We start from the raw sequence: 26537 nt of genomic DNA, 5'->3' as shown, positions 1-26537 counted from the left end.
CATGGCTTCCATCCGATGTCTTGAATTACATCTGGTGTCAAGAACTGTACAGAACTTGCAACAACTACCGTATATTATACTTGGGCATTACACAAAAAAGCAACTGGAGGGTAAATCTTGCAAAATAGGCGAATATATACAAAATTCGTTATTTGCATAAATGTATGCAGGTTCAGCTTTGTGTGGCATCTTATTCATACCTTTGCTTGAAAGGGGGGGGGCGTGTCTCAGATTCCATTTGTTTTTATTTTCCAGTTAAATTCAACTAAGACTAACTACAAACATGTATAATTTCATGATGACAAACACCATTAAACACCTTTATGTTCGTACATCTAATCGTTAACAAAGGAATGACCATAGCCTTTCAAATTAATCTGTGCCTCATCCAACTTCTCCTTATTCTTACACACACCCATTCAGCTTTATTGCTTCAGGTATTTTCCCAGGGCTTGTCAGTCCGTTCAGATACAAAAAGACTTTTGATGGTGGAACTCACTTGGGTGATTATCCTCTGAAAGTGAAGAAACGGGTGTCCTGGGAGAATGTATCCTCAAAGTCCCTGTTTCAAATCCAGCAATATCCAAGGAACTTGGTGAGGTATCAGCTCTTCTGGCCTGCATCACCGAAGATGACTGCTGAGCTGTATCTCCAGACCTGATCATTTCAATATAAGCAGAGTTTCTTGTTCTGGCTGTAGACACAGAAGCACTGTCGGTTATCGTCCACAGTGTCCTTCCTTTGACACTGCCAAGGGCACTGAAGGCATCTGTACTGTGTGCATGAGAGCTGGAAGTCCTTGTTTCGATGTTGGAACTTTTGCTGCTCATAATGGCTGGAAGGGAGAAAAAAAATATCATTAAAACAGAAGCAAAACCAGGTCTGATCCTAATTACCCTGGACAAGTCACAAATTTATTAGCGGAGGGCAGATGGTTGTTATGTTTGTGTGTGTTTGGGCCCAACCTGTGCATATGTGTGTGCATGTGTGAACAAAAACAGAGAGGGAGGGAGAATGTATGTATGTGCATGCCCATGTGCCCCCTCCGTCACATCTCATGTGAATCATCTTGGGTTTCCACTCATTTCTCATTTCAGACTACCAATAGCAACGCAGCAGCAAAAAATTCTGGGCATTAATTTTTTCATATCATCCCAGAGCCAATAGTTCTCTAGCAACAGACACTACACCACCATAGAATCCTTTGTTTTCATATCCCCTGCCCCTGGCAGTCATAGCTGCATGAATTACTGCACTTTGGAATGTATCCCAGCTTCGTAATTACACCCTGTTGACCTAATTTATCCTCCTAATTATTTTTAACATCTTTCCAAGAGACCATGGGTTGGCTGCAAACAGTTGGTGATCATTACCAGAGGTGATCATGCTTTAGCGAAACCCACGATCCTTGCAAGTTAAGAACATAAGACCATAAGAATAGCTTTGCTGGATCCAGCCAATGGCCCATATGGTCCAACATCCTGTTCTCACAGTAGCCAGCCAGATGCCTTTGGGAAACCCACAAGTTATCCATATGTAAAGATGTTTCAGCTTAAACACAGAGACGGGAAGATGTGCTTTCAGATAATGTATTCCTGGATTCAGAATCTCTTCTAGGACCATACAAGGCAAAGCCAATTCTATTCTCATAACAACAGTGGTCTGGCAAACTCTGTCCTGTACGTTCCCTTCATCTGTGAGAAGCCTGTGCGTTCGGTTACTGTTATCAACATTCCAGAGCCAGCACACATGAGTGTCCAGAGTGCTCATCAGTGACACAGTGAGACAGTGTCACACCAACAAATCATGCCCCCAGACAACAAGCTGCTTGCTAGGGTCAGTTTGCTCTAGAAATTCTAAAACCTAGCAGGCTGTGCAGCACATGCATTTGTAACTCAATGCCTGGAATGTAATGTGGACCATAGTCCCTTTTTAGCAGCACTCAAGCAGAAAAAGTTGGGTATGCGTGTGGGCATGCAAAAATGTATGCGCCTTCCATCCCCCCTTCCAAATGTTTTGAGGAACGAGCCATCAGACTTGACTGCTCAGTGACACACTAATGCCTTATCCGGGTGGAATCACATGCTCTTTTGTGACACAGAGGTTCTGGAAAGTGTTGACAGTCCTCCCACATGATTTTCCCTTTAAGGTTGTGTTATGCTTTCTTGCTTGTTCTCTCACACGCTTCCACTTTCTCTCTGTGTGTGTCCATGTGCACATATACTGAGATGTAGTCAGAATTTTAAAGAGTGGACTCATCAAAACAGTTATGATACCAGCTATGGCCGAACTTGGCCCTCCAGCTGTTTTGGGACTACAATTCCTATCATCCCTGGCCGCTTGTCCTGTTAGCTTGGGATGATGCGAGTTGTAGTCTAAAAATGGCTGGAGGGCCAAGTTTGGCCACCACTGATCTATACCAACAGTGAACTCATTCTTTGTATCAGTCTTGGGCTGCCCCTGCTGATGCCTAGTTTGTTGTATTTCTGATGCTATACAAGTGGTACTCTTTACCCTGAATTTTAGTCAACGGCTTCTATCATTGTCTTTAGTTACGGTTGTTTTTAAGATTTGTGATGGATGATCCTCACTGCATTTTATGTATATATAGCCTTAGTAAAGGTTTGGCTCCTTCACGCTCTAGATCAAGTGCATGAGAAAGAAATCCTTATCTTACTATTTGTTTATTAAACTTATATTCCCCACCCCCCATCCTGCAAAAGAGGGTAGCAAGCGTACAAGTGATAAAACAATTAGAACACCTAAAAAGCAATTCCAATCTGGATGCAGATCTTATAATATTGAGGAAAGTAAGATAACAAGTAATAGGAAAACTGGTCTTTTGAGATAGATTAGCTTAGCAGAAGTTACAATGGCCTCTTATATAAGTAACTCCCTCTACATAGAGGTAAAGTTCAGTTATAAATTCTTTTGTCACATAGAAAGCCACTGCCTCCTGATTTGAGCAGAAATGGTGTCCATCCTCTCCTCTTGTTAAGATAAATTATTTTAGTTGCAATATGAAATTATCGCACAGCCTTCGGTATCTGTGGCTTTCTTCCCGAGTTATAACTACAACATGAGTTGTGATGATTACCAGACTTGCCTATTATAAATGCTACTTCCTCCTACACATTTGTGATACTGTTATAATGCATCCAGCATAAACAGATTCTGCTTTTAACCCAACTTCTGGGTTTCCACTTTAGCTGTTTGACTGGATTGTGAGAAGTTCTTAAAACAACACATAATGGATGTGATCTATTTGTATAGCACATTACAATGGACTTCATCATATATTTTTTACTCTTGCCATTGAATTTACAGCTGCTATTTGCGTTATTTATAAATCAGTCTGAGTTCTGTTCAGCCCAACCCCCATGAACATTTCCTTGGAAGTAAGTTCAAGATAGTTGCCTTTAAATCTATGACATGTGTTCATCTGTCAGCAGCACCAGCCCTGCCTTTTCTACCATTCCCAATTATGTGGTTGCCCTGCAAGAGATGGTCAAGCAGACAACGATGCCAACAGTTATTTACCTGGCACTTTCAAGGAGCAGGGCCTTTTCTGTGGTCTCCCCTCCCCTTTATAGAACTCAGTTCCAGGGGGACAACAGGCAAGCCCTGTCGCTCAGCTCTTTTAAATGAGCTCTAAAAGTGTGCTGTTTTAGAATGGCCTTTGAGGATTAAAATGTGAGATTGGTAGAATGGTTGGGCCATGCATGTCCAATGCTGGTTTCAGCCTATTTTAGTCCGTGTTTAATTGTCTGACTGTAATCAGATTCAACAGTTTTGCTTTTGTATTTTAGTTACAGATAGGTAGCCGTGTTGGTCTGCCATAGTCAAAACAAAACAAAATTTTTTCTTTCCAGTAGCACCTTAAAGACCAACTAAGTTAGTTCTTGGTATGAGCTTTCGTGTGCATGCACACTTCGTCAGATATCTGACGAAGTGTGCATGCACACGTAAGCTCATACCAAGAACTAACTTAGTTGGTCTTTAAGGTGCTACTGGAAAGAAAAAATTTTGTTTTGTTTTGTATTTTAATGATTGTTACTAGTGTATTTCAGGGATCGGAAGCCACTTTGTGGGCTGACTGTTCTGAAAAGTGGAATACAAGCCTTTTAAATAAAGTGCAGAAATATCTCCCTAAAATTATGTTCCTTATGTGCTCCAGTTGATTACAGGTTTCGTTCATGCCTCAAACAGCAGGAAGCTCACTAACATTACCATACGACTCAAATCTTTATTTTCACAGAGGTCAAAGGCACATAGACTCTGAATCCTCTCGCTCCATTTCTGCAAAGGATAGCCACTAAGACTTGTTGAGGCCTGACCCTACTTAACTTGTATAGTCTGATAAGCTCACAACTCAAATCCTGTTCCTGCTCAATTGATAGCAAAGCTCAAATTAACTCCCATAAGTGAGACTCCTAAAAAGGGGGATTACCGAATGGAAGTATTGGAATGTGGCAGCTGTTAAATGAAAATATTATAAACATTTTAGGAACTTTAAACCCAACATTTGTAGGGTTTTAAAAAGAAATAAAGATGGCTACCTTTTCTAAATTTCACAGACTCTATGAAATCAATGTATAACAGCCCAGATAGGCTTAATTTATGAATTAATTATACATGCCCCTTTGGTATTGCATGCATCCCTGTTCTGTTAACTTATTTATGGCATCTGCTGACAAGGGAAACTGTATTTTTCATTTCTCTGTATACAGTATTATTATTTTTTTTGAAAAATGCATATCTGATCTGTAACAAAATACTTTGTATTGGTACAATTATATTATTTTTATTTGCCCCTTCATTTCCTCACCCTTTCCTTTTGTATGTATTTGTTACTACACCGGGAAAATGAAACAAAACGTTTTTGAAACATTTCTGGGCAGAATATAAAGGCTAACTGGAAGACTTGCAGAAGGGAATTAGAGAAAAGTGTTTGCTTTTCAGCTGGGATGCCAGGATAAGCAACTCTGCTGAGTAGAGAAACGAAGTTCTGAGTTCTGATTTATTCAAATTTTGAATGGTTGAATACTTCAGAGTTCGTCGTCTGCAGTTATCCTTTCAAAACACATTTACAAATTAAACATTCAGAGACAAAAAGTGGAAAATTATATCACTCAATAGGTTAAAGATAATGAGCTCCTTCCCCACAATTTGACCTTGGCAGATTCCACCCTTCAACAGCTACATTATGTGTGTATGGATTGGAGGACACAATCCACTATAAATGTGCTGTTTACACAGCATTATATTTTTAATATTATGATACAAAAGGAATTTGATTAGCAAATCTTATTGAATAAAAGAAGGGATTAATCATTTACCGTATTTTTTGCTCTATAGACTCACTTTTTACCTCCTAAAAAGGGGAAATGTGTGTGCGTCTTATGGAGCGAATGCAGGCTGCGCAGCTATCCCAGAAGCCAGAACAGCAAGAGGGATTGCTGCTTTCACTGCGCAGCGATCCCTCTTGCTGTTCTGGCTTCTGAGAATCAGAATAATTTTTTTCTTGCTTTCCTCCTCCAAAAACTAGGTGCGTCTTGTGGTCTGGTGCGTCTTATAGAGCGAAAAATACGGCACTTAGGTTTCTAGTCCTCTTCATCGCAAAGACTCAGGCTGTGCTTTAACAAATTGAAAACATAGATTAAGAAAACAACCAGTTAAAATGAAATAAAATTTAACCATATCGGAACTCTTATCAACAAGACACACATGAGGTGATTGTGAGGCTATGTAGGCAAGGCCTGCCTACCCACCAGCTAAACATTTAGCAAACTTTGGAAATGGCCTGATCAGGGTATCATCCCATGTACTGTCAGTCATACATTAGTAGCTGAGTAAGACCTCTTCACAAGCTTGCCTAATATACAGTCAGTAGAGAGCATGGTTGGTGGGTGTATTTTGGCTCGCTCACACTTTAAATTTAAACATCCCTAGTTTACAAGTTTCATAGCTGTAGAGGAACAGTCACCGAGAGTCACTCTACGCAACTTTGTTCCCGTCATTTGCTGTTTATTACATTTCCCCCCCTTCCCTTCCTCAGGACAGTGTACATGGTCTCTCCCACCCCAACCAACACTTTACCCTCACAATAGCCCTATGAGGTAGTTTAGAAAAAGTGACTGGCCCAAAGGTATCCGCTGAGCATCATTTATGAATACAATTTATACTTGGATCTCCCTAAACTATATCCAGTACTCTAGCTTATGCACTGATTCAAGGGCAAAGAATGGGGGGGGGGGGCATCACACATCTCTAGCAGGAACCATGTCTGTTTTTTGGGCCCTCAATCGTTGTGGTCTCTGAAATGAGAGGTACATATTGTACTTAATGCAAATGCCATGTTCTGAAGTGGTTGGTTACTCCCTTCCGTAGAAAGGGTGTCTTCTAAGTAAAGGAGCATCTGGCAACCTTAAAGCTAAAAAGATATGTTCTTCATCTTTCTGTAAATTAAACCGCACTGAACAAAAAGAGAATCTCATGAGAAAAGTAACTGAAACTGTAAAAATAATGTTTGCGATCTGGCAAAATCCACAGTAAGTCTTCACACTCAAGAGAGAGAAAGAGAGAAAGAGAGTCACAGAAGAAAATCTGTATTCCCTTGTTCCTCAGTCTGTGTAGGAAAGCTTTAGCAGTAAGGTTTAGGCTGAAAAGAATAATAAAGAAGACAGTCGGCCTCTCCTGCTTCATGGGGTGGCAGCCCACACTTTAGCAGCCCACTCCTTTATCAGCTACTAGGAAAGCAGCTCTCTGGACTGTGTTTTTCAAACACTGCTGCGGATGTAATGATTATGGGTGGAGGCCGTTTTGGAGCCAAGCGAGTTTGTGCTGTGCGAACAAAAGCTTCGGTCCTAAATCTGGACTCTTTCAGTTTCCTTCCGTGTTCTTTCCCTGAAAGGAGCAGCACTGAGAAAAATCCTCAAAGCAGAAAACCAATTCTACAGCGTCCTCAGCATGTGGAGAATATTCCTTAAAAAGGGTGTACTGTTTTCTCTGATAAGCAGGGGAATGCAATTAACCCTTTCCTTAGTGGGACAGGCAACCTGTTCAGCACAAAGGGAAACAATGGAAACCACATGGACAGACCACATACAAGTACCACTATTTTTTTAATAAACTGCACCAGCGTGGTCTCATGCAGGCCACACTCTGGCACGTGCGCAGCCACAGCACATTTATTTCACATTATTTGTAAACCTTGAATATTGAGCAACCAGCACCAAGCCCAGTGTAATGGGCTTTGAAATTCTGGGAATGCAATTATTTTGTTTCTGAGGACAAGTTCACACTTAGAGAGAGAGCTGCCACACACATGCCTTGGGAGCACACACAGGCCACTGGGAAGATCACAGGAAGCACTGGTGCCTTTTGTGAGAATCTGTGGTTCCATTTGGGCATATAAATGCGGCACCTGCAATCTGCTTGACTGTAGCATCCTAAAATCAACAACAGTGCTGCATGTTTTGTTTTACAGGTGGTATTTATCAAAATATATACAAATCTGTTTTGGTATTGCATTTGTTGAATTACATGAAGTTTTCTCTATACCGTATTTTTCGCCCCATAGGGCGCACCTAGTTTTTTGGGGGGGAAATAAAGAAAAAAATTTATTTCCCCCCCCAGGCGCAGGGCTGGGGCGGGGGAAGCCCGAGCTTCCCCCGACCCCAGCCCCCAGAACAGGCTGCTATCCGCAAGCCTAGGGAGCCCGGCGGGAAGTCGCGCCAGGCTCCCAAGGGTTGCGGAGAGCTGCCCAAAGCCCAGGGTGTGCTGTTCAGTGCGCCCCAGGCTTTGGGATGCAGGCTGCTGTCCGCAAGCCTTGGGAGCCCGGCGGGAACTCCCGCGGGCTCCCAAGGCTTGCGGAGAGCTTCCTGAAGCCTTGAGAGCGAGAGGGGTCGGTGCGCACCGACCCCTCTCGCTCTCCAGACTTCAGCAAAAGCCTGCATTCGCCCCATAGGACGCACACACATTTCCCCTTCATTTTTGGAGGGGAAAAAGTGCGTCCTATAGGGTGAAAAATACAGTACTTCTTATTGACATTCCACATTCCTATTTACTTATGCAGATCACTTCATTTGTAATGTCTCTCCATTTTGTTCCTACTGTGTTCTATACTAGGAAAACAAGCAAAGACAGGACGCCAATGCCAGATAAATCCAAGTAGGTCTCACAGCCCACCACAGAAAGAGAGAGAAAATTACCACAGAGTAGACTAGAAACTGGTTTAAATGCACAGGAGAAGATGAGAGCCCTTTAAAAGGGCTAGCTTCCATGCATTAAGAACTCATAATGAGCCAATGCACCTCTAAGGAATTATTAATCACCACCATCATCAATATTATTATGTTCTAAGTCTACAAAAATTAAAAAGTAAGGTTGCCAATCCGTTATTATTTCTTTTTGAATAATACTTGAAAGAGGGACTCTCCATGTTTTGTGAATGCTAAAAAAATGTTCAGCATGAGACCAGCATAAGGGCTGTGATGGTTTTTGGGCACAGTCTCAATCTACAGCAATATTTTTTCTGCTAACAGACTCCTTTCTATTCAGAATCATCAGTAGGCATTGGTTTGTTATAAGTATTGTTTTCTGGTGCATAATGAACACCAAGGCGTCTTTCTATAAATTCTGCATATGATTTTGCTTTATTGACGTGCTTTTCAGCTTATCTTCTTGACAGTGCTCAAGATTAGCAAAGTTCATTCTGGTATAAATGGATTTTCTTGCTTGTTTAAAATGTTACACCACCCAGTATCTATATTCCCATTTGGAATTCTCTTCTGAACTCTTTCTGTTCCTGGTAAAACAGAATTGATGCTTTGGGCTTTAATAACAATAAGAAGAAGAACTACAGCCACCACAACAACCGAGGAATAATGTGGATGAGTAGGAATTATGAGAGGGAGGGGGGACCCTATTTTGTCACCATTTCAACTTCTACTCATTTCTGATGGCAACATCATTGGAGTCTGTCAGGCAGCTCAGAGAGGAAGTTGACTGGCAAGAGTCCACCGGTGCAGAGTTGCTAGGTCACTGGAACAATAAAATGGCAAGAAAAAAAACATCCTGGCTGCAAAAGGGGCCAGCCGAGAGTATAAAAAGGCGGGTGGAGGCAGGGGGCACGGGGAAACACAATGAAAACCATGGCAGCTCCCTGAGTGTGTGGAGAACAGGTTGACTGGGATGAAATATAGTTTCAGGCCTGAGTGATCAGAACATTGCCTGGCAGAGCCTTTGCTGGGTTAATTTTATAGCACATCAGATTTGGATAACTGTAAGGAAATGTCCTTAGCTACCAAAGCGTGCCTTCAGAGTAGGCACGAGGAGGCCATGGAAACTGGATTGTTTTCCATATATGAAGATTTTCATTGTCATCCAAATGCCAAACATGTCATGTTAAGCTAGGGTTCAGATATTCTGCTAGACAGTAATCAGGAAATGTCTACATTCTTATATAACCTGCAACCCACAGGAAAGCTGCAATTAAACAGGAACAGAGCTGAACAATAACACGGACAAAAATCTTTCAACCATTTATAGGATCGGCCAAACGACATGCCAGAGCTGTTCCACATTTTTGACATTTCTGAGTTCAGATTTGGGGTGACGAGAACCTTGTAATTTTTATTAGGGTTCGGTGTCTTAAAACTGATAGCTGAGTGCAATTATTAGCACTTTAACCTAAGAATGACATACTAGTACAACCTGCAACAAAATGCTGCAGTGTGAAGTTTTCCAGTTCAGTGTGCTGGCCAGCCAGCCAACCAGCCAGAGGATACTCCATTCCTTTTGCCCTTCCTGCCAGTTTTCTATTTCCTACCTGCTAGAACAGACATCTGGAATTATGTGGTCACTGAGAATGCTCAGCCCGCACTGGGCTGTTTGGGGTATTAGTTTTCGGTCTCTGAGAAAGAGAGAGTAAAACCAATAGGTTTTTTTTTAACTTCTTGACATCATTGGATCCCCCATGCATCCTGATATCTCCCCCTCTTGTTTCTGGGCCTCAGTTTTGGCTACAATCCTGTCATGGCTCACCAGCAAAGTCTGCTATTAGAAGGAGTGCTAACATACCGAATGAATAAAGGAGCATTTAGGGCTATCTATGATGGTTCAACCTGGGCTACACTCCATGGCAGATGTATTTTATTTATTTTTACTTGTAATTATTGCTATTAACTCCGCCTCCCCTTTCCAAGTCTCAGGAGGAGTTTATCCCATTGTGCTCAGCTTGGGAGTCTGTGGAAGTGCTTCCGTGTGCTCTAAAGCCCAGGACCATATGAGAAGCCACTCCATCATTCCACACACACCCCTCCAAGTTCTCTGAGTTGCACAGAAGACTCTGAAAAAGGTAGGGACAAAACACGGCTAGCAAACCCAAGCCAAAATGTGTGGAGGATTCCTGCTTCTGTATAGCCTCTGTATCCAACTACTGAAGCACGATCCAAGGCTCGTGCCTTTGCAGTGATAAGAGTGCTCATTTCCCTTGCTCCACAAAAATAACCATTGGCCTGCAACCTGACATTTTTGGGTGAACTTCTGCCTCCCTGATTTGGGATCTGGGTGTCATTAAGAGCCTGGCTTCACAGAAGTTAACGGCAGGCTCCTACCGACTTTGAGCAAAGCTGGGATTTCAGCCAGGAAGTTAGAAGCAGAGCTAAGAATAGCCTTCAGATCCCAACCCTGCACTTTAAACCCTAATAATACCCACCTTCCTCTTCTTAATATGCACTTGGAAAGACCATCGTGAGGCCACTAAGTCTGAGAGACAGGGTCGAGTGTCACCCTTTGTTTATCATGGTCTTCCTGGGGTCCTGCTTCTTCCCATACCACAGAATTTAGCAATGCCAGACCGCAACAAATGCCTGTTGTGGCTGAAGCAGGTGGGAAATCCAGATACATGGTACTCAAAGCTACTCTGCCCAATAAGCAAGGCCTTATGTGCTTTTTAAACCCTGTTAGTTTTACCCCCACCACGGCAGCTTCAGAAGCAACATGCCCCGAGCTGTATGTATGTAATGAATTGTTGTTTTTTGCTCGGCTGAATTTTAAGTGAAGATGACAAACAGGCAAGGCACAAATTTCTGCCCTGATAACTCTCCTAGAGATTGCAGTGAACCAGGCCTTGGTTTACTTCAAGACCAAGTAAGGTTGCACTTCTGGGGGGAAAAAAGATAAAGGGGGTCATCTATTTTGATAACCTGCAGTGAGAAAGAATTACTCAATTTTCGTTTAAACATTATCTGGAGTGGCGTGGTTTCTGCCATCCTAGGTATTTCTAGCATGGTACTCTTTGCTAGCTATTTTAGGCATTTCTTATTAAACGTCTGCCTTTCTACCAAGGAGCTCAAGGTAATGCACATGGTACTTCCACCTTCCCCATTTTATCCTCACTACAAACCTGTGAGGTAGTTTGAGCTAAGAGAAGGTGCCTGGCCAAAGGTGACCCAGCAAGTCTTGTGGCTGAGTAGGGATTTAAACCCAGTCCTCCCAGGTCCTTGTCCAATATTATAACCACTACACCACACTGTCTCACACCACATGGTTAGGTCAAACTATATGGTTGCATACCATCTGCGGGAAGGTGCAAGTTTCTGACAGGCTTATGTGCTTGAGAAATCAAGAACTGCATATGGTAGGGAAATGGAAACATACTCCAGAATCTTTTAAGGACATACTAAAGGTTACAGGACAGCCCTTCTCTTGCAACATTAGCCTGACAGGAACTGTCTGTCCCCTTGCAAATACACTTCCAGGAGAGGAAAGCATTTGCAATGGATAAAAAAAAATAATGAAGAGAACAGGCTTAACTCTTCCCCTGCTAGCCCATACTCAACTGTGTTTAAGTCTGAAATACAGACCTGAAACAGCATAGTAAATTGGTGTGTGGAAGGGGGAGTTTCAAAAGAAAAATGGCTGGCAAGAGAAGAGTAAAGCTGCTTCTCTGTTACAAATCACCCCCTCATGAGCATAAGGTGCAAAGCAGAAGCAGACACCAAGCCAACCTTACACACGGCTGAAATTTAGCCTGAGCGGATTTGTTGAGCGAGACCTCCAGACCCACTGCAATTGCACAAGGTGCTTCTGCCAGTATGTGACTGAATCCCTCTCAAATGTAGGAACAGCCTGGGAGTGTCCTGAGTGCCGCAAATGCATCAGGAGTGAGCAAGGGGTACCACACTGGGGGTGTCCGTAAGGAAGGCTTAATTAAACACCCTGCAGATTAAGGTCACATAAAGAGGCAAGCAAGTACGATGCAAAGGTCTATCGAAAGGAACAGAGCGATTCTGTGGTTTGGTGTTTTGTTCTTTTAGAAAAAAGGTCAGCTAAGGAAACAATTCTGTGGTACTTAAAAAAAAAAAGGTCAGCTAAGTGAATTAGTCAAAGGGCAATTAACTAAGAGAAAGCCTTCATTAAAATGATCTTTGCATGAAATAACCAGATTTTGTAGTTGAGCAAGCATTGCATTTTTTTTCAGCACAGTGCTGCGCTGCACAGATGTAGCCAGTCTGTAGGCACTTGATCTAATTCAGCCTCATAAAGTCCAATAGGTCTCAGCTAGGCTGGAAGGGCAGGCTTCCTGATTTAAGTGGTCCTCAGGGCATGAGGCGCCAGCCGGGAGTATTCCACCTTCTTCACCTTACCTCCTCCTTCCTTGGAATGGCATCCCGTTCCCCACAGCTCACAGAGAGCGGAACTCCCAAGCCCAGGCCCCTCCTAGGCACATCCTTCCAGTGCATTGTCTCAGAAGGGTGTAGCTGCTTCAGTCTGAACTGCACTTGGATCTCTCTACACCCTATAATTTTCACCTCTTCCCCCTTGACACGAACCATCTTGCCTACTGGCATAAAGGAGAGAGAGGATGGCCAGGGGGTGGGGAGCTGCAAATTTTGGGCAGGCTTTTCCTTTCCTAATCAAAGCCCCACCAGTTACATTTCAGTATTGAGCTTGAAAGCCACAAGGCTAGGAGGTATCTAACAGCAAAGGGCTAACATTCCCCTGTGATTTAACATCTGCTGCATTCATCCCCACAAAAGCCACAAGCCATCTTGGCTGGAGTGCGGGGATCACTTTACTCCAAATGAGATTATGGGGCTAGAGGAGGTTTTGTGCTCTGCCAAGCCTCCTTCCCCAACAAGCTGCTTTGTGCCGGCTTCCAAGCCACCCAGGCTTCTGCCAAGGAATTCCTGTGCCAACCCTGTGGCTGGCCATGCATCCATGCTCATGTCCTTCTGGACGTCCTCTGCTCTTGAGCAAAAGGACCACCTTCTCCCATTCACTTCATCTGTACACCTGTTTGAAAGCTAAAAGATTGTGAGCCGGGCCACCTTGTATTTATCTTAAAGGTCCCGTGTAGTTATTTGATTTTACTGCCTTTCTTCCATGAAGTGCAATATCCAAGGCAGTTAACAGCCTGTCAATAAAAGGTGCATGTAAAAAAAAACCCCACAAAAACAAACAAACAAAAAAACGAAACAAAACCACAACCCAAACCAATTACTATTATATGAGCAGGAATGGGACCCCTCCCCTTAAGAACACACACCTAAGTTTGTATTTAAAAATAAAAATAAAAGGAGGGAGGAAAAGTCACAAGCAATAAATGAACAGTGAAAGTCTACATACAGTGGTACCTCAGGTTAAGTACTTAATCCATTCTGAAGGTCTGTTCTTAACCTGAAACTGTTCTTAACCTGAAGCACCACTTTAGCTAATGGGGCCTCCCACTGCCGCCGCGCCGCTGGAGCACGATTTCTGTTCTCATCCTGAAGCAAAGTTCTTAACCTGAAACACTATTTCTGGGTTAGTGGAGTCTGTAACCTGAAGCGTATGTAACCTGAAGCGTATGTAACCCGAGGTACCACTGTATTTCTATTCAGAAGTAAGTCCCAGATATATATTTATGTATTGGATTGCAACCAAAATTGCACAAACTGTCCAAAAGGGCACCTGTTGTATGCAGGTGAGGACATTTGAAAGAAGGCCCTCCTCCAATGGGTTAAGAAAAAGCAACAACAATAACAACAACAAAAAGGATATCGTGGTGAAATGGAGTGTCATTCAGGAGACAAAGCTGACTGGAAAGTTGAGCACTTTTGTTAGGTGGTACAGATAAAAGATCAATATTTTGTTATAGGTCCTGTTTGTACCCCACCCACCTGAAAAAGCAAGGCCAGGGTATAAGCAGATGGGGACCCAAATTTAATTTTTCTGTTTGTTGCAAATATGTGGATACTAATCCTCAGATATGAATTCTAGTTACTTTTTTTTAATTAGCTCTGAAGCATATCTAAATAACAATCTAAATACAAGTCAGTAGGCATGAAAGTGTATCTTTTTCAACTCATTTATGCTGCCACAGAAAATTTGCAGTTAAAAAGAAAGGCATCAGACCAACTCGCCTGTTTTTCCTCATTATTCCAAGCAGAGATCGCGTTTCTTCTTTAAGAACTACTATTTGAAAGAGCCTTTATTTGCTGTGTTATCTGCCAGCCTAGCAGTATATCACATCCCACTCTGGATAAATGAGTTGATAATATCCCAAAGAGGACTGAAATGTTTAGCATTTCGCTCTGTAATTTAAGCTGGGATCAAGTAACAATGGCTGTTTAAATGCTTGGATCTTTTTCAGGGCTACATTTTCATATGGGCTTGCAGAACCTGCACCAAGGGCAGAATGTCTTTGCAGGTGACAAGCACTAAAACCTCCTAGACACAGATGCAATTATCCCCAGAGTCCACAATAAAACGTAATAAAGTACAGCAACAAAGGTAATTAGACTTCATGATGAATTGTGAGCCTTGACTTGCCCGTTAAATAGCCAAGGTCTTGACTTCAATGCTGCTTTTTGAAATAACTTTTTTTTGTAATGGTTTTGCTTTGTCCATCAGAATTGTGTCCAGTTCCTCTGGAAACTCCTAAAAACCAATGTTCCTCAATTGGACAAACCACTTTGAAATTAATAAAATGTTGAAATATACATATACTAAAAAACCGGAAGCTGTTCTACTGGGAATTGTAGGTACAGACATTAACAGACAAGATACTAAGCTTTTCCTATATGCATCAACTGCAGCAAGAATTTTATTAGCACAGAAGTGGAAACAAGAGGAATTACCGACAAAGGAAGAATGGCAACTGAAGTTAATGGAGTATGCGGAACTGGCCAAAATGACGGGAAGAATCCGAGAACAGCGGGACCAGAAGTTCCTCAAGGAATGGACTAATTTTGTAAATTATTTGAAAGACAATTGTAGTCAATCAAACACATTGGTAGGATTGCAAGAAGCTTTGTAAGGAAAGGTACAAAAATCACTGCAGAGAAGAATAAGAAAATATGAGCCTTTGATGTTTTTGATTTGCAAGCAATGGTTAAGTAGTGAAAATGCAGAAATTTGAAATGAAAGATAGAAAATCACAAGGAAGGTTTAAAGGAAGTCATGGCTCTAAAATGCCAAAATGTATAATGTAAGAGGAGAGATTGTAATGGAAAGCATTATTGTAAAATTAATAAAAATGATATGGCAAAAAAAGGAGTCCAATAACTTTGGGAGATAATAAAGCAAGAATACACATGGATCTGTGATGGTTGCCTTGGCAGCACTGGAACTTGAAACTCAATGTGGATTTCCAATGCAACTTAGGCTCCGCTCACATTTCAGATCTATTTGAAATAATACCCCAGATATACCCTAAGCTGACCTAGGATATATTAATTTAATTATGCAGTCAACTCATAGAACATTATTAAATTTAAGTCCCTCTTATCTCCTTGTGAATCATTGACTTGCAGGACATCCTGTTTCATTGTTCAAAAACGATGGATTATCTACATCCCAACAGTGTCAGGGCAGGGCTCTGGGGCAGAGGTCCAGAGCCCCATTCAGCAGAATGAGCAGGACGGCCCCCAAATGCAACATAGCTTCCTCATCGCATGTCAAAGAAATATACACATCTTAAAGCAGGGGGATCCATTAACTTAAATAAAGGCACAGTCCTACACTTACCAGGGCTTTAATTCCCACTGAACTTAATGGGACTTGAGTCTGAATAGACATGTATGGAAATAAACTGTAAGACCATTAAGTCCAGAGTCCAAAATTACCTCATGGTATCCCATGATACACAGCTCTTCTTCAGGGCAATATTTAATACCCTGGGTAGTTATACACATGTTGGGGGAGGAGAACCTTCAACAGTCATCTTTACTTTGGTAGATCACAATGACCCTCTCTTCTAAAGATTTATATTACAGGGAGAGCCAGTGTGGTGTAATAGTTAGGAGCGGTAGACTCGTAATCTGGGGAACCGGGTTCGCTTCCCCGCTCCTCCACATGCAGCTGCTGGGTGACCTTGGGCCAGTCACACTTCTCTGCAGTCTCTCAGCCCCACTCACCTCACAGAGTGTTTGTTGTGGGGGAGGAAGGGAAAGGAGAATGTTAGCCGCTTTGAGACTCCTTCGGGTAGTGATAAAGCAGGATATCAAATCCAAACTCTTCTTCTTCTTTACCTTATTAGAGGTATAAATAATCTATTCTTTTCAAATAATGTGTCAACTCTGCAACTTTTGCCATCTTTGTCCCTGCATCATTACCTCATTTTGGCTACAGTCCTGGGAACTGTAGTTTTCCCCTCCACAAAGCTACAGTTCCCAGAACCCTTGAACTACAGTTCCCATAATTCTCGGGGAAAGTTAGGTGCTTCAGTGTATGGTGTGTATGTAGACTTTGTCTCCTTCGTCTTAGTGCTGTTGCCATCTAGTCTTGCTGTCCTTCTTGCTCCTTGTTGGCCCGCTGACGCGCCATAGCCACTGGCCCAGAAAAAGCAGAGCGAGGCTTATTTGCCTCAAAATGGATGTTGCTGGGTTCTTGAAGCTCAGTTTCAATGAGAGCAGATGTTGGGATATTAAAGATGCCTACGCCACCTGAGGAGACCACTCTCATCTCAAGGGCCATGTGTGTCATTTATACACACAAAAGAAAATACTCCCCCCCCCCGTGCTTTACTCTGAGCTCCCCTCACCCCACATTTCAGAAGCCTGGATCCGCAGACAAAGTTACAGCCAAACAAGCAACAGCTATTTTAATGGCTCCGCATGTTGAAGTTTTTAGAACTTCCTTTACTCGAGGGAACTGCATTCTTCTAAGATTATATTATTACTTGGGCTGGCTGCCTCAGCAACACAGCCTCTCATTTCCCTTTTGGGTGGGAAAGTTTTTCTCCTTGTCCGTGGACTCTAATTATGATTTCAGCCTGAAGGGTGGATGGGAATGTTCTGAGCGGTCAAAAAAAGCATAGGCTAGCTAGCCATGCCTCGGGGTGAAGCAGGAGGACACGGTGGTTTAGCATCGCAGCATTTGAAATATGTGCCTGCATCTTCTTCACACAAAGTTCACTATGTCATAGATGTGCCTCTGCATCCCTGTACCTAGCTTTAAAGCAGGAATGGGGGAACTTTTTAGCCTGAAGGCCACATTCTCTCATGAGCAACCTCCCATGTGTCAGTTGTGTGGGAGGCCAAAAGGAAAAGTGAGAGGGGCAATGGATACAGTAGCTACACCCCTCGCACACAAAAATTAATTTCTATAAACACACACAAAACACACCCCTTTCCATTTCAGAAAGCAAGAGACACTCAAGGGCATTTTATAGTCTGACAAAAGCCCTCAATGGTGGCCAAGTGAGGAGTGTGGCCTAGGCAGGAACATGGTCACCTGGCAAGAGTTTTGAGGGTCACAGAGAGAAGCCCGGAGGCCTGAGATTCCCCAGCCCCATTTAAAGGAAACCCATTAATAATTTGCTGCTCTAATTTCCATATTTTGTATGAATAAGGTATTTCCTCACACTCTCTGGTCTCCTAGTCTTTCCTGAAGCTACCTGATTATAAACTTATTGTTGGGGTAAAAAAAAAAAAGAGCACTGTCATCTCTCCCCCTCTCTTCTTCGTCACCTTCCCCCCGCCCTTGCATGCCATACGATATGTATCAGATACAGCAAGTCTGCGCTTCCACATGCAGACAGAGCAAAGTCGGTAGTTTTTGTATCTTTCTAGAGCACAAGACTGAACGCTTGTGATAAAACAAAAGAGAGGCAAACCTAAAAACGGTGCTGAAAAATAACAGGTAACATTGAAATAATACCTTGCCTGGTGTATTTTGGTGGGACCCTTTCCGCAGGAGCGTGGGAAGTCTATTTGTTGAGTTATTCTAGTAAGACATTTGTCCACAGAACCAAGCCCAGCGCATAAATAGAGAGGAAGAAGAATGCCAAGGCAATCACAGCTGTAATCCAAAAATGATTCAATGGGCCATATGTGACCGCTGTTGTGATAATGAGTAATCATTTGTTTTGTTTATTGCATTTATATCCCTCCTTTTTCTCCAAGGAACTTAAGGTGGCACACACTGCTCTACCCCCTTCTCATTTAATTCCCACAACCCTATGAGAGGCAGTGACTGGTCCAAAGTTTCCCAGTGAACTTCATGGCCAAGTGGGTGTTTGAACCCTGGTTTCCCAGGTCCTATTTGCTTGAGAGCTTTCTGCTTCTAGTCATATAATACCCAAGATACCGTATAAACAAGTGTTAGGGGAAATGTAGTTTATCAACAAATGATAGGGTTTGCGGGCATTTCAGGAAGCAACAGCAAAATGTCTGCCCATCCATATGTTGAAAACATGGTTACATTCCAAAATGCCCTAACAGACGGTCCAAAATGTCCTTGCTTAACAATGAGACCGGATATAAATGTTAGAAACAAATAAATCTACTGCACTCATTTATTCATTTTTGAATCTCAAAGGCACAGAAAAAGGTGGAGGGTCCCAGACAAACATTTGTTTTTCATAACCATCTGAGCTAGCCACTTTCCTCTGACTGCTGTTGCTGGCTGTCCTCACGATACCCCGTGTAAGATAGGAAATTCTTAATAATCCATCATAACCAAATAGGAACTGAGATACAGAGCCAATCTACTGCGTTTCCTAAAGTCACAAAGGGAGGTCTAAGACTGAACCAAGGTCTTTTGAATCCCTGCCCTGTTTCTTATCTACCAGACAATCGTTCCTTCCTTTTAATGTAAATGTCGTTTTCTTTTTTTACATTGTTTACAGTCGAGTACTGAAAAAGTGGCACAATGAGGGCAAGACCATCTAGCCCAGCATCCTGTCTCCAATAATGAGCAACGCTGCTTATAGTAAGTCACCGCCTAGTGGCTTGGACAACATCTAGTAAGTCTGCACACGAACTATACATTTAAAGCCTGTAACTTCCTCCCAAAGAAACTTGGGAACTGTTTGTTAAGGGTGCTGGGAAATGTACTTTGGTAAAGTGTAAACTACCATTTCCATGATTCTTTATTTGGGGGGGAGGGTGCTTTTCCAGTCTATAAATGACAATAATTCGACCATGGACAAATAGGCAAGTGGACTTTTTTTTGAGAACAGAGGCATGAGTGGAAGCTCCTCAGAGTCCTCCCCTTAGCTCTGCAGGAGTCAATACCTACACATTTCCTTTCGGAGCAGGCAACCCGACCTGCTTCGTAACCATTATCATATCTTTAAATGATTTTTGTCTTTTATCCTTGCTGAACACAATCCAGTACATGAATAGCTGCAGTTAACCTTATTGATTTAAATGGGCTTGAACTTAAGTAACTCTATTCTGATTCCAAAATGCATATTGGGGCCACATCTTTATAAGACCAACTAAAATGTCACAAAATAGTATGCAAGCTTTGGAGTTCTCCAGAATGCTTCATCAAGTTAAATGGTAAACAGAGCAATAATATAGATTTTGGAATTTTTCTTATGGGCCAACAAAGCTACCTGTAATTTTGTTTTATTCTGATTGTGGACACTACACATATTTAGTTACTTATATGCACAATTTAAAAAAATAATACATGTTATTTGACAACATCTTTTTTATATAAAAAATGCTCAAATGCTTTTAGATGCTATTGTTTTTAATGATTTTGGATACTTATACTTTTTTAAAAAATTGTTTAAAATAAGCTTTTAAATGGTATTGTTTTATCACAAATGTATTTGCCACCAGGGACTTCTTTAGGAGGAAGGGGGTGAGCTAAATGTACAGTAATAAACCATCCATCCATTCAACTGTTTGGTCTATCCCTGGTATCACGACATAAATACTGTATGAAGAAATACCACCATCATTTCCTTTCATTATTACAGCTTTAAATACTTGTTTAAATTTGTTTCACTGGCTTTAAACACCTGAAACAAATTTATTCTGGCCCAACTCTAGACCTCAAAGGCCTATTGAAGGGTGACTACAACAAATACTAGTCAAACAAGGATTATCTCAGTATTATATAACAGCACTGGAGTGCCGTCTTTACAGGGGTTGATTTTACCGCATTCATTTGCCCAAGTCCCACCAGGGCAGTCTGTATGCTAAAACAGGTTTGTGGATCCCTGGTCAGATCAAGCTTTGAAGAACCAAATGGAAGCTCCATGCTACATGAAGAAAGGACCGTGCAACAGATGAAAAGGTAGTCCGATCTAGAAGAAAGGATCACATACTGGGGTGAATTGTTTCCAGTCTATGGTAAACAGAAATTACGCCATGTGAACCCTAGTCAAAACTAACTTGCCTTTGGATTTGTGCATTGCGCAGTTAGGCATAGAAGACCTCTGCTTTAGTACCAGGTTCTGAAGTACACCTGGAGTTGGCAAAGCACTGTAGGTATCTACTAACCTTTCCCTCTCCTCCAAAGGTTTTTCCTCTCCCGGGCCCCTTACCACCTTAATCTCCAGAGCATAGAAAGTAAACCGAATGCCGCAGATCTGCAGCATATCCTCACCACCCAGAGTCAAATCACAACTCTTGCCCTTGCATCTTTATGATGCCATCTGTACAGTGGCTGGCAGAGATAACTGCGGTACTATAGAAAGGAAATTGCAGCATCTCCAATAATTTACATACCCTAGAGCCAGACTTTCTGCATCACCTTAGCAGATGATGAGACGCACCAGCTGGGAAAACCTTATGTTATACAACACAACCCTATGTGTATTCACTTGGATGGAACTCCCATCTTGTTCAACATTGCTTACTCCCTACTAATTATGGTTCGGACTGCAGCCCAAACCTTTCTAGTCCTTTTCAGATGAGATGCAGTTCTATGCATCCACAGTGGCCAAAGTTTCTAGGTATCACAGTATTCCCACACTCCAACTGATCCAGCCAGGGGATGCCTGCTCCTTTCATTCCTTCTTCAAGTGCCACTGCCTCTTTCTGGGTTTCAGAATCCCTGTATGGCTGGGAGAGGAAAGAGTTGCAAAGAGGGGACGCCTCTGCTGCATGCTTTAAGTTTCTTTTAACGTCTGCACCAGTGTTCAAATGATGGGAGAAGAGATAAGCCCTCTCCTTTATGAAATCCGTGAGTCCCAGCCTCTTGCCTCCCTCCAATTTTAGCAAAGGGGACCGGCAGAAAAGGTAAAGCCACCCCCCTTATAATTCAAATCCTGAATTATATATGACTTGAGATTGCTTATCCCTTAAATACATGCTAATCATGCTTTGATAGTCACAAACTTGGGAAAGAAAAGTAGAATCTATTTCATGCCACTCTTGCAATACATACTTCTCAGAAGAGTCTAATTTGTATGACTGTGCAATCCTATAAATGAGTTCAATAGGGCTTTCTTCCAGGTAAGTGATAGGACCCTGAATCCAGACAATATGGGACCCTGAATCCAGAGATTCAAATGTACCTGGGAGTAAGGCCCCATGAACTCAATGGGGCTTACTACTGAATAAATATGTAAAAGTCTCTGTGTGTTTCTAACTATTCAGTTTTTCATTGCTCTTTTCTTGAGCCAGGCTCCTGCTTGCTCTCTTCTATAGTATTATAGAGTTATAGAAATAGCAGGAAATCAAATTAACATTTACCTGCATTTTCTACTTTTGTTTATTTTGCATTATTTGCATTCATTTTCAGTTGCTTTGCGACAATTATCATAATCAACAACAATAACATTAATTTTCATCATGATCATCCTCTTGTGGTTTTTTTTTTTAATCCTTCTTAAAAAGACTTTGATCAATTTAATATTAGGAAATGACAGAAAATCATGAACACAAGTGTCCAAACAGTTTATAACTGGCTCAATGTAATTTACAGGTAAAATATTTAACCAAACTCTGCTCCCTGCACAAGCCTCCATTCATTCAACTGGAGAAACACTGGTTGTAATGGGGGCAGGCAGAGAACCCTTGTTCAATGAGATAAGGTACATTTACAGTGCCATGCTATGCATCTTTGCTTAGATTGAAGGTCATTCCACCAAGTTCAACAGGACTTACTCCTAGATATGTATAGGACTGCATCTTAGCCAATCAAGTTACTCTGTGGGGAATTCTTCAGAACTCTGCAAACTTATTTTACCTATAGACTTCTGTACAGTGTGCTTAAAATAGCCAACTGTTTCTATATACCACTCACCTATCAAGCCCAAATATATTTTTTCTTATTCTTTTCATTGTTCCATGACTTCCAGCAGCTTGTTTTCTGGAAAGCCTGTTATTTATCTTTACTTACTGTAACAGAAGTCCTAACTAGAGGCATAATACATTACTACTACTAGTAATAATAATAATATTTGTTTTGATCTTTAGATATTAATTAATTGTGAACGGGGCAGCTTCTCTCACACAAAATAGCCTCGTTAGATCTGCAAATTAAACCCAGTCAAGTTTTGACAGGACAATCCACCATGCCGTTCATCCAGTAGCCGGTCTCCCAACGCCTTCTCCCATAGCCAAGTGTCCCAAGCCCTTCTGCCAACGATATGGGGCCACCAGCCCGACCCAAGCGAGGAGCAGAGCAGCTGTCGAACGAGCCTCCCTTACGGCACTCGCAAGTGGCGCTTAAGAAACCTTTCTCCCTTTGCGCCCCACTTGAACATCCCCCAAAGCCGGATCCCTATAAAGTCCTAAGAGTGGGAGGTTGGGGAGGGGGAGAGAAGAGATGGCGAATAACAGAAGTTATTTTTATTGTTATTGTTTCAAAAACAACAACTCGGTGCTGTCCGACAGAAGTGGCTTTCCTTTGACGCGCAACCCCTGCTGGGACATGGGTGGGAATGATCACCGGACTAGAGCTCCTTTTTTTTGCTATAGGGAAAACTGGTGGTGGCGATGCTGAGGGGGTGGCAGAGGCGCAGACATCGGCCGGCTGGCATGTTCCTTCTAATCCGTCTGCACGGATCCTCCCCGCACCACCACCCCCGTCCAAGGCGGGATGAAATGTGCCGGATGAAGCTAAGCCCCCCCGGAGCAGCTGCTGCTGTGGCGGTGGGCGGGCGGGCGGACACACACACATCCCCACCGAGCTTCCCTCCGCTTCTCGCTCTTACTCACCCAGGTCTCCAGCGCCGACAGATGCCACGGAAGGCTCCGGGCTCTCCTTCGCCCTGGGAAGCAGCAAGGAAGCCGCCGAAAAAGAGGAGTCCTCCTGGGGAGGGGTAGATCCCCGCGGCCCCGTCGTGGCGAAACGGGAGCGATCGGTGGTGGAGGAAGAGGAGGAGGAAGGGGAGGAGGAGGACGGGGAGGCGAGGGGGAAAGATCCCACAAAGAGATGCAGCCCCACGAGCAGGAGGAGGCAGAATTGATGGATCAGAAAAGTGCACGTTGCTGGCATGATGCTCGGGGCTTCACATGCCCGGTGGTGAATAATAATAATAACAACAATAATAATAATAATAATTAATAATAATAATTGCTGTAAGCACCATGCTCAGTGGGCGGGGAGGGAAAGGGAGCCCGAGCAAAGGAAAGGAGCCGTCTCTACTCTCGGAGTTCCCCGGGTCCGTGGCGAAGCCGCTGGATCAAGGGATTTCATCGTGGAGGCGCGGCTGATCTGGGAGGGAGAAGAGAGCAGCCCCAGCCGAGTGGCTCACAGCCGCATGCGAACTGCACGAAGCCTGAAAGTAAAAGCACACAAGGGCAAGGCTCCTCCTAGAAGCTGACATCACCGGGCGATGCTGCTCCCCTCCCTCCCTCCGTCCTCCGCCCCCAGCGCGCCGCCCGCCTTCATCTCCCCCACCCTTGCAGGCGGCTCGGGTGGTTCTCTCCACAGCCATGGTCCTAGCCGGAGATTCAAAAGGACAGAGGACATCCGTAGACCAAACTTTTTTCGGGGGGGGGAGCAGGCGGGGTTTCCGGATTATCAAAATCATTAGGGAACTTCCAAATCACCTAGAAAGCTGGTGTGGAGGAGCACAACAGGCCCAAGACCCTGGATATCTCCCCCCCCCCCAAAGCAAAAGCCTGAAAACAGGAAATTTTAACTTAGGACAGGAAGTTTCCTGCTGAACAGAAGCCCCATCACAGAATCTGCCCAGGCAATCAGTGGGGTGTAATGCTGACCCGGGGAATTTCCCCTGACCCTTCACACACACGAGTCTTGCATGAAGAGGGGTTTCCAGTAGCAGTCAGGAAAGCTGTTTGTTGTGGGGGTGGTGTTGGGTGTTCCTTAGTTCATGCAAGAGGCGGGGATTGACCAATTTGTGGCATCCAGGCAATGTGGATTGCAAAGGGCAGGGTTTGGGCAGGTAAGGGCCCTGATATGTGGAAAGAGGACATGTAAGAAGTTCACATGGTGATAAGCATCTTCAGGTGCTCTCCAGCATGGCAATGAAGCTGCTTTTTGCACTGTCTAATGTAAAACCTGCATTCGATTTATTTTTATAAATCAACCATAAATGCAAGACACATGTGTAAAGACACAGACGGCACAATTCTAGATAGCCATGGAAAAGCATTTTGTCAGCTCCTTCAGCCAAGTGACTGGCTGCAGTAAAAAAAAAAAACTTCCCCAAGCAGTTCTGGCTGAATAAGTATTTCCCTGCCCCAGACAGGTGCTGTAGCTGTCTAGGATTCCATCCAAAATCTTTATAAGCTAAAAACACATTGCATTACTAATTATGGCACTACATAAATGATTAAAGTGACCTTACAACATGCATATATTTTTAAAGAAAAAAACTTCAACTATTGATCTGCTTTTCATCAAATTTATACCCCTCATTCATTCCAGCAATAAATAAAACTTACTTCTGCTGGTAATTATTTATTGCCTGTCTTCTTTTATCCCAGACTTTTATTTCACAATTGTTCCATTCTGTTTTCTATCTCACATTTACAACATTGAGGGGAGGGGGGAGAGAGCAGGACTCTTGCCAGCTTGGGAGGAGAAAGAGGTGGTGGAGGTTGCATTAGGGGAAGTCCTTATAGTTTAGTGGTACAGTATCTGCCCAGTAGTGATGTATGGAAGTGAGAGCTGGACCATAAAGAAGGCTGATCACCGAAGAATTGATGCTTTTGAATTATGGAGACTCTTGAGAGTCCCATGGACTGCAAGAAGATCAAACCTATCCGTTCTTAAGGAAATCAGCCCTGAGTGCTCACTGGAAGGACAGATCCTGAAGCTGAGGCTCCAATACTCTGGCCACCTCATGAGAAGAGAAGACTCCCTGGAAAAGACCCTGATGTTGGGAAAGATGGAGGGCACAAGGAGAAGGGAACGACAGAGGACGAGATGGTTGGACAGTGTTCTCGAAGCTACCAGCATGAGTTTGACCAAACTGCGGGAGGCAGTGAAAGACAGGAGTGCCTGGCGTGCTCTGGTCCATGGGGTCACGAAGAGGTGGACACAACTAAACGACTAAACAACAACATCTGCTTTGCATGCAGGAGGGTCCCAGGTTCAATCCCTGGTATCTCCAGGTAGACAACCCTCATGAGCCAATGGTCTGACTCTCCATGGCATTCTACTATCCTGCCCAATGCGGTGAGATTCCATTGCGAAGACACCATTACTATCATCCTCCATACCCAAGCTAAGAGATTTAGCTTGCTTATGTTTCTTTGTAGTAGTTGGTCATGCTACTAAGCAAGATGCATGGCAAAAACACAAAGTTGCTTGAAAAAAGCTTTAGGTGTTGCATCTAACTTTACAGTATTGTATTGGAAACCAATACAAGGTAAGCTGTGATATCTTTATAGCACTACTACTGTTGCTCCAGAACTACTTTACCTTATAGAGCTCACAGCAATAAAATAATTCTTGGCACTTGTATAGTGCTTGGAGAGCTTCACAGCCGTTATCTCAGTGATCCTTACATCAACTTACGATGGCTTGGCATTAAAATCCTTTCATTGCAAATGGAAACATGAGGCTGAGAGAACACCCAGCTGCCTATGGCCCCCTAATTTATGGATTGGCAAATCCAGTTTCCCACATTTCCACATATGTTTAGATTTATTTTTATAAAAGTTCTCATGAAGAATTATCAGTAGTTTAGGAGATATTTCTCCTAATACGGTACACACATTTTTTATATGTGGTTTTGCCCAATATTGCATTTTTGCATGTTGTGCACACTTTCCCCTAGTATATGTATTTATGTACAGTGGTACCTCGGGTTAAGTACTTAATTCATTCTGGAGGTCCGTTCTTAACCTGAAACTGTTCTTAACCTGAAGCACCACTTTAGC

General features: G+C 42.9%; 1 protein-coding gene and 1 long non-coding RNA gene across 4 annotated transcripts in view; one reads left to right on the top strand and one right to left on the bottom strand.

Moving 5' to 3' along the window:
- Nucleotides 1-24039, bottom strand: part of HEG1 (heart development protein with EGF like domains 1) — a 60909-nt gene extending 36870 nt beyond the window's left edge. For 2 of the 3 annotated variants that reach the window (XM_083584343.1, XM_083584344.1), the window contains exons 1-2: nt 23400-24039; nt 500-835 (exon numbers count right to left, since the gene is read on the bottom strand). In XM_083584343.1, the coding sequence (XP_083440469.1) occupies nt 500-835; nt 23400-23679 (616 nt within the window). In that variant the 5' untranslated portion in view covers nt 23680-24039. The remainder of the gene's footprint in view (nt 1-499; nt 836-23399) is intronic. The other variant, XM_083584345.1, reaches the window with a different exon arrangement.
- LOC310749465 lies at nt 9993-15646 on the top strand. The gene is made up of 3 exons (XR_014541644.1): nt 9993-10360; nt 14642-14781; nt 15087-15646. It is a non-coding gene; the product is annotated as an uncharacterized lncRNA (long non-coding RNA).
- Nucleotides 24040-26537: the final 2498 nt, after the last annotated feature.

Source organism: Podarcis filfolensis, assembly GCF_964270895.1.
Source record: "Podarcis filfolensis genome assembly, chromosome: 1".
Taxonomy (NCBI): Eukaryota; Metazoa; Chordata; class Lepidosauria; order Squamata; family Lacertidae; genus Podarcis; species Podarcis filfolensis.
Note: the sequence above shows the minus strand (reverse complement) of the source record. Positions and strands in the feature narration are given on the sequence as shown.